General features: G+C 41.9%; 1 protein-coding gene across 1 annotated transcript; it reads right to left on the bottom strand.

The window, feature by feature from the left end:
- Positions 1-3,144: 3,144 nt before the first annotated feature.
- LOC121860375 (high mobility group nucleosome-binding domain-containing protein 5-like) lies at positions 3,145-4,284 on the bottom strand. The gene has a single exon (XM_042357496.1). It carries the CDS (start codon positions 4,282-4,284, stop codon positions 3,145-3,147), a length of 1,140 nt encoding a protein of 379 aa, XP_042213430.1.
- Between the last annotated feature and the right edge of the window lie 4,469 nt (positions 4,285-8,753).

Genomic DNA, 8,753 nt, shown 5'->3' with positions numbered 1-8,753 from the left:
GAATGTGTTGTGTCTCACCTCTGCTGGACGGTGGCCTCAGTGAGAGGTTCCTTTAGGGTGAACTGGATCAATAGTTTACAAAATACTTAAAGAATTATGACCATGATGTTGTTTTTCTTATAATGTGCGTCATTACTTATAATTTATTGTGATGATATATGGAGTTAAATTATTGTTGAAATTATTTGGTAATTTTTATATTTCATGGGATTATAAATAATTGTGAGTCGGAGAGTTTATCATCGGTGTGTGCGTGCGTGCGTGTGTGTGTGTGTGTGTGTGTGTGTGTGTGTGTGTGTGTGTGTGTGTGTGTGTGTGTGTGTGTGTGTGTGTGTGTGTGTGTGTGTGTGTGTGTGTGTGTGTGTGTGTGTGTGTGTGTGTGTGTGTGTGTGTGTGTGTGTGTGTGTGTGTGTGTGTGTGTGTGTGTGTGTGTGTGTGTGTGTGTGTGTGTGTGTGTGTGTGTGTGTGTGTGTGTGTGTGCGTGCGTGTGTGCGTGTGTGTGTGTGTGTGTGTGTGTGTGTGTGTGTGTGTGTGTGTAAAAAAAGGTTAATAATTGATCTATTGTATTTCTATCATAAACATCTAATCACCAGAGATGTAGTTAGTAACTACCTTGTACTGTCTACTACAACTAATCTCTTTATAGTTACATCATCATAATAAACCAACAGACACACATACATAATATTACACAGTATATCATGAGTGACATAATAACATCCCCCACCACAAGTTGTTTGTATTAATAAGTTTAATTGTTGTTTACACTAAATAAATATTTGTTTAGATAACGTGATAATGGTTTCTTATATGACTCTCATATATCGTTCATTAATGCCAACAGGCTGGAGGCATCATTAGGGTGAACACGTCGATTAATTGTCCTCCTCACTGGTCTTCTTTCATGCAAATGTTCCCTTTAAAAACTTGTATTGAAGGAATGTTACCAATTAAGTCCTTGATTAAATACCTTGACTGACCGAATTCGGGTGACATCCATTAACGTGTTTGATATTAATGAACAACAAACACATCGTTACCTGCCAATAAATTTCTTCTCTTATAATAAATAACAACGTAAAGTGTTTCAACAAATTTTATTCATTCTCACCGTCACTACCAATATGTGCAATAAAGTATGTTCGGTAACTGGGATCAACACTAAGTGGTTGTCTTTGGTGGTATGAACTCAATGAATGAGCCAGTCATTACGTCGTTCTTACGCCATTAGGGTTCGGCAAGTCATCAGAGATAATTACAACGATTCACAAGTGCTTAAGTCTTCCAGTCTGATAATAATTATAAATATTTGATGTTTGTTTAATGTGTGAAGAGAGAATGTCTTATGGTGCTTCCAGGAGAATGTCTTGTGGTGCTTCCAGGAGAATGTCTTGTGGTGCTTCCAGGAGAATGTCTTGTGGTGCTTCCAGGAGAATGTCTTGTGGTGCTTCCAGGAGAATGTCTTGTGGTGCTTCCAGGAGAATGTCTTGTGGTGCTTCCAGGAGAATGTCTTGTGGTGCTTCCAGGAGAATGTTTTGTGTTGCTTCCAGGAGAATGTTTTGTGTTGCTTCCAGGAGAATGTCTTAGAAGCCCAGGAGAATGTCTTTTATGGTGCTTTCCAGGAGAATGTCTGTGGTGCTTCCAGGAGAATGTCTTAGGAAGTTTCCAGGAGAATGTCTTGTGGTGCTTTCCAGAGAATGTCTATGGTGCTTTCCAGGAGAATGTCTTTGTGGTGCTTCCAGGAGAATGTCTTGTGGTGTGCTTCCAGGAGAACAAGGTGTCTTGTGGTGCTTCCAGGAGAATGTCTTGTGGTGCTTCCAGGAGAATGTCTGTGGTGCTTCCCAGGAGAATGTCTTAGGTGCTTCCAGGAGAATGTCTGGTGGTGCTTCCAGGAGAATGTCTTGTGGTGCTTCCAGGAGAATGTCTTGTGGTGCTTCCAGGAGAATGTCTTGTGGTGCTTCCAGGAGAATGTCTTATGGTGCTTCCAGGAGAATGTCTTGTGGTGCTTCCAGGAGAATGTCTTGTGGTGCTTCCAGGAGAATGTCTTATGGTGCTTCCAGGAGAATGTCTTGTGGTGCTTCCAGGAGAATGTCTTGTGGTGCTTCCAGGAGAATGTCTTGTGGTGCTTCCAGGAGAATGTCTTGTGGTGCTTCCAGGAGAATGTCTTGTGGTGCTTTCCAGGAGAATGACACAGGAAGTTTCCAGAGAATGTCTGTGGTGCTTCCAGGAGAATGTTCAGGGTGCTTCCAGGAGAATGTCTTGTGGTGCTTCCAGAAGGTCGTCTTGTGGTGCTTCTAGGAGAATGGTCTGGTGGTGCTTCCAGGGAGAATGTTTTCAGGGGTTAAGCTTCCAGGAGAATGTCTTGTGGTGCTTCCCAGGAGAATGTTTTGTGTTAATTCCAGGAGAATGTCTTGTGGTGCTTCCAGCAGGAGAATGTTTCAGGTTAAGCTTCCCAGGAGAATGCTGTCTTTGTGGTGCCTCCAGGAGAATGTTTTGTGTTAAGCTTCCAGGAGAAATGTCTTTTGTGGTGCTTTCCCAGGAGAATGTCTGTGGTGCTTCCAGAATGTCTGTGGTGCTTCTAGAGAATGTCTTGTGGTGCTTCCAGGAGAATGTCTTGTGGTGCTTCCAGGAGAATGTCTTGTGTGTTGCTTCCAGGAGAATGTCTTGTGGTGCTTCCAGGAGAATGTCTTGTGTGTTGCTTCCAGGAGAATGTCTTGTGTGTTGCTTCCAGGAGAATGTCTTGTGGTGCTTCCAGGAGAATGTCTTGTGGTGCTTCCAGGAGAATGTCTTGTGTGTTGCTTCAGGAGAATGTCTTGTGGTGCTTCCAGGAGAATGTCTTGTGTGTTGCTTCCAGGAGAATGTCTTGTGTGTTGCTTCCAGGAGAATGTCTTGTGGTGCTTCCAGGAGAATGTCTTGTGTTGCTTCCAGGAGAGTGTCTTGTGTGTTGCTTCCAGGAGAATGTCTTGTAGATGCCGACATAAGAAAAAGTTTACTGAGTGTTGTGTTAAAATAATCCTTTTAATGTTTACGAAGTTACAATAAATTTTTTTTTATACCCCACACTACTGGTGAGCCGTGTGTAGCGTCTGTCCTGTTCCTTCTGTCCATCAGTCTGTCTTGTCCTACGTCTGTCCATCCGTCAGTCTATATTTCCTTTTGTTCCGTCTCTCTTTTCTTTTGGCCGTCGTTTGTTTTCGTTTTGCCCTCTCGTCTGTCTTCACTCGTGTCCGTACTTGTTTTTCCTTGTGTCCTTCCATGTGTCCGTCCTTGTTTTTCCTTGCGTTCTTCCATGTGTCCGTCCGTCCGTCCTTGTTTTTCCTTGCGTTCTTCCATGTGTCCGTCCGTCCGTCCTTGTTTTTCCTTGTGTCCTTCCATGTGTCCGTCCTTGTTTTTCCTTGCGTTCTTCCATGTGTCCGCCGTCCGTCCTGTCCTTGTTTTTCCTTGTGTCCTTCCATGTGTCCGTCCTTGTTTTTCCTTTGCGTCCTTCCACGTGTCCGTCCGTCCGTACTTGTTTTTCCTTGTGTCCTCCATGTGTCCGTCCTTGTTTTTCCTTGCGTCCTTCCATGTCCATCCGTCCGTCCTTGTTTTTCCTTGTGTCCTTCCATGTGTCCGTCCTTGTTTTTCCTTTGCGTTCTTCCATGTGTCCGTCCGTCCGTCCTGTTTTTTCCTTGTGTCCTTCCATGTCCGTCCTTGTTTCTTTCCTTTGCGTCTTCCAAGTGTCCGTCCGTCCGTCCTTGTTTTTCCCTTGTGTCCTTCCATGTATCCGTCCTTGTTTTTCCTTGCGTCCCCATGTGTCCGTCCGTCCGTCCTTGTTTTCCTTGCGTCCTTCCATGTCCGTCCGTCCGTCCTTGCTTTTCCTTGTGTCCTTCCATGTGTCCGTCCTTGTTTTTCCTTGCGTCCTTCCATGTGTCCGTCCGTCCGTCCTTGTTTTTCCTTGCGTCCTTCCATGTGTCCGTCCGTCCGTCCTTGTTTTTCCTTGTGTCCTTCCATGTGTCCGTCCGTCCGTCCTTGCTTCTTCCTTGCGTCCTTCCATGTGTCCGTCCGTCCGTCCTTGTTTTTCCTGTGTCCTTCCCCATGTCCGTCCGTCCGTCCTTGTTTTTCCTTGCGTCCTTCCATGTGTCCGTCCGTCCGTCCTTGTTTTTCCTTGCGTCCTTCCATGTGTCCGTCCGTCCGTCCTTGTTTTTCCTTGCGTTCTTCCATGTGTCCGTCCGTCCGTCCTTGTTTTTCCTTGCGTCCTTCCATGTGTCCGTCCGTCCGTCCTTGTTTTTCCTTGCGTTCTTCCATGTGTCCGTCCGTCCGTCCGTCTATCCGTCCCCTTGACAGTACGCGTGTATAGTGTTACGAGTTAACTGGATCAACATATATAATTTGAGGCTTCACTGAGGATAAATTAGTATACAAATGACTTGTATCTTAACTCCTGTGTCAGTGTTAATGTGTTAAATATACACTTACTATTTATCTTGATTTGTGGATGTGATTTTGTCAGCATTTGTGTTTGTATGTATAAAATAGCCTTAATTTGCTTATTGTCTTTGTTTTAATTACCGTTTTTATACTTATTTCATTGTTTTTTTTATGTCTTTATATTTTAAGTCTTTACTCATTATTTATTTACGCTTCTGTTTTTTTTTTATTCATTTTTCAATATAATTTATTCTTATCGTGGTATCTGTTAACATCAGCCTCACGTTCTTGTAAGGGATTTTTTCTCGGATTCATGAAAACAGGTCGAGAAGACGGATCGCTGAGGACCATCACACAGTATTACCACCCACATCCTGTAAAACTTTCCTAAAATGCTCAAGGATGTTTCAAGTCGTAATATATAATGAATTGTATTAGAGGTTACTGAAATATGACTTAATAAATAACTATAAGATTAATGTTTGTTTAGTTCAACGACAACTACGATCACCACGACAACATTGACGAGTTTTATAGTTTATTATATAGTGTGGTCGTGGGTAGACAATGTTTTTTTGTTTCATTTTTTTTGGGGGGGGGGGTTGAGGATTCTAGACAAGGTTTAAGAACGCCGTGTATGTTTTAGTTATGATGTATTGGGTAAACCAGACTTAAAACACACACACACACACACACATGTACGCAACACCCAAATTATAAACTCAAAGGCGATAAAATCATCAAGGCGAACAAGAGTCGTCCATGTTCATCCTCAAGGCCCGGCGAGTCCTGAACCAACCCCCCCCCCCTATCACCCCCTTCCTCACACCCCCCTCCACCCCCGTCGTCACCGCTGCCACTGGGTTCCTCAGGGCCCGTCTTATTACTAACCAACACCACAACCAACAACAACAACGACAATAATGATAACACCAACAACAACAATAACAATAATAACAATAATAACAATAATAATAATAATAATCGGTATAAATATAACATTGATCAATTTAGAAGTGAAAATAGAATCTAACGCAAATCAGTTGATCACCCGATATTATTTTGTATTGATCAATTCATTCATACCTTTATCAATTGATCAGTTTATTTTACCTACTGTATTTATTAAACTTTTTATTTCTTCCCTCAAGGTGATGTTATTTTTTTTTAGTTTCTGTTTAATTTTTAATTTTCAAGTAAATAAAATAATAATACTTGTTAAAAAATCATTAGTCTCGTCAATTTTTTTCCTTCAAATTTAAAAACACTTAATTTAAATTATTTCCCGATAAATTCCTTCAGGTTATGTTTAATAAAGATCTAAGGATACAGTGTTGATAGTAACTTATTATTTATTCTTTATCTACACTCACTTTATCATCATTAGTTTTTTCTATTTATTATCATGATTTTCCTCTATTCCCCTCATCATCATCATCATCATCATCATCATCATCATCATCATCATCATCATCATCATCATCATCATCGCTATTTACGTTTTTATTTTATTTTTTTTCTTATTCAGTTCTGCATGTCTAATCTTTTCATTTCTTTCCTTTGTGTTGAGTTTTAGTTGATATTGTGGCCAGTTATTACACTTCTTGATACCATCTTTATAATGGAGTAAGTCTGGGGGGATCGGGGTGGGGCGGAGGGGTGGGCGGGGCAGCAGGAGGGGTAGAATCTTTTTAATTTTTATTCGAAAAAATTTTCCCCTGTTTTAGGCTGGTGGAGTTTATACCATGATGCCAATGGGGTAATTTTATTGAAACGATGTCGTGTTATTAAGTAATTATGAAGAGTTAAAATTGGCTGGCTGACCTGTTGGTGGTTTTAGGAAGATTTACCAAGGAAGATGTCTAGGTTATGCCTCTCTAGGAAGACCCACCCTAGGAAGATGACCCACCGGAAGAACCCTCCCCCTCTCCTCATGACCCACCAGGAAGATGACCCACCAGGAAGAACCCTCCCCCTCTCCTCATGACCCAAGAACCCTCCTCATGACCCACCAGGAAGAACCCCTCATGACCCCAGAAACACCCCCCCAGGTCAAAGATCAAGGTCTGGATCAATAAAAATCAAAATCGACTTGAAAATAAACGAAACAAAATTTATCCCAAAAAGCAATAAATTAATATATCTTGCGAAATCATGTTCAGGTTTATTCCAATTGTTTCACTGTTCATCGTTCAATATTCATAATTCACTGTTCATCGTTTTCAGTGCATATTGTTCACTGTTGATTGTTCTATATACAGCGTTAACTCAAAACTGTAAAATTAAAAGGAAACTGTATTAAACTTTCTATGTCAGCAGGAGAAAGAGAGAGAGAGAGAGAGAGAGAGAGAGAGAGAGAGAGAGAGAGAGAGAGAGAGAGAGAGAGAGAGAGAATTTGGTCCAGCTGCAATAGCTGACGAGTGCACAAGTTATATACAATGTTGATAACGTGACAGATAAGTGCACACCTTCTTGACCTTTGTGCACGTGACCACCATAAAGGTAATTGGAGAAACGAGAGATGTCTTGACGAGAATATATATTAGAGAATACAAATAAATAAGAGAATTACCTTTATATTACAGGTGTTGGTCTCATTTATATATTTCTAATGGGGAAAAATAATTAAGGTGTGTTTGGTGTAAATTAAACGTAAATTAGTTGAGATATTTGGAGGTTGTCTGGTTGTATTATTATTATTATTATTATTATTATTATTATTATTATTATTATTATTATTATTATTATTATTATTATTATTATTATTATTATTATTATTATTGTTTTTATTATTATTATTATTATTATTATTATTATTGTTAATATCTTTATTAATATTGTCATCAACATATTGAGTCATATATCAACAGAGCTGCGCCATTTATTACTCTATATACCTCATTCATAAACAAACTCCTGTTATATATAAGAACAATTATTACTAAGGTGTGTGTGTGTGTGTGTGTGTGTGTGTGTGTGTGTGTGTGTGTGTGTGTGTGTGTCCCAGGGTCAAAGTTGAAGGTCACAGTGTAAGGTCAGAGGTCAAATATAGCAAGGGACTGTATTATGTAGCGGCCTTGGGGTTGTTGATATCATGTGACGTGAGGACCCAGCCAGCAGGAGGTACTAGTGGGGGCTCCTGAAGGTGTAGAGACGTGGTAGGTAAATTGTAAATAAAACATGTAGCTTATTATAACCTGTTACATTAAATATAGAAATGAAAAAAATGAAAAATGGAAAATTCAAAATAACACACAGAGATAAATACAGGAATGTTATATAATATTTGACTGAAATTTGTTAATGAAAAAAAAAATAAATGAGCAAGTGGGAGAAAGAACATCACATACACACACACACACACACACACACACACACACACACACACACACACACACACACAAAAGAAACGCCTCACTAGCTTCGCCGCCCCATCTACTCACCTCTCCTCCCCTTCGCCATTCCTTCAGTCTCGCCACACCTTCCTTCTCGCCATCCCCTCCACCTAAGCCGGCCCTCTCCATCGCCACACCCTCACCTTCGTCCTGCTTTCCTTGCAGCCCCTATTACTCGCCAATCCTCCTCGCCGCTCATCTTCGCCACCCCTTCCCCTCTCCGTCCTCTCGCCCCGCCCAGCGCTAAGTGGGTGACGAGAGGAGAAACTCAGCATACAGCCGTGAGAAAAAAGGCGGTGGTGGTGGTGGTCAGTAATGAGGCGAGGAGAGGCTGAGTGAGGCAGAAGAAGGCAGGCTCGAGGGCGAGAACAGGCTGTGATGGCTGAGGATGTAATAGGCGGGACATGAACCACCCTAATGCTACTACAGCTTCCTTCTCCTCCTCATCAATGCGGTGTGTTGATGACCGCTATCACCAAGATCACGCCGCTGCCACCACCACCACCCCGCCCCCGCCCCCCGCCCGTCCCCGTCCCCTTCCCCGTCACCTGGAGGATAGGGAAGGAAGGAGATGGAAGTGAAAGTCATGGGAGATGGGAAAGGGAGAGAAGAATGCAAGGAGGTGAAGGAGAGAAAAAAAAGTTCAGGAGAAGAACATGGAAGAGGAGAGGGGAAAATTGTTTGTGTGGAAGGGGAGAAGGAAGAGGAAGAGGAATAGGAGGGGGTAGGAGGAACAAGGGGAAGGGGGTAGGAGGAACAGGAGGAGGTAGGGGGAACAGGAGGAGGTAGGAGAAACAAGGGGGTGGGGGGGTAGGAGGAAATCTTGATAGAAGTGAGATAAATTATACGTAATTTAAGACCATAAATTTTTGAACAACATAAGCAGCATGTTTTACCCCTACCTGGTGATGAGACAGTATACCTCACTATGGTAGAGTCTCTGGCAATTTC

This window comes from Homarus americanus, unplaced genomic scaffold, assembly GCF_018991925.1.
Source record: "Homarus americanus isolate GMGI-L3 unplaced genomic scaffold, GMGI_Hamer_2.0 scaffold57206, whole genome shotgun sequence".
NCBI lineage: Eukaryota > Metazoa > Arthropoda > Malacostraca > Decapoda > Nephropidae > Homarus > Homarus americanus.
This window is presented reverse-complemented; position numbering and strand designations above follow the sequence as displayed.

Coding starts and splice junctions, on each gene's coding strand:
- LOC121860375 (XM_042357496.1), bottom strand. CDS start 4,284: ATGGAAGAACGCAAGGAAAAACAAGGACGGACGGACGGACACATGGAA.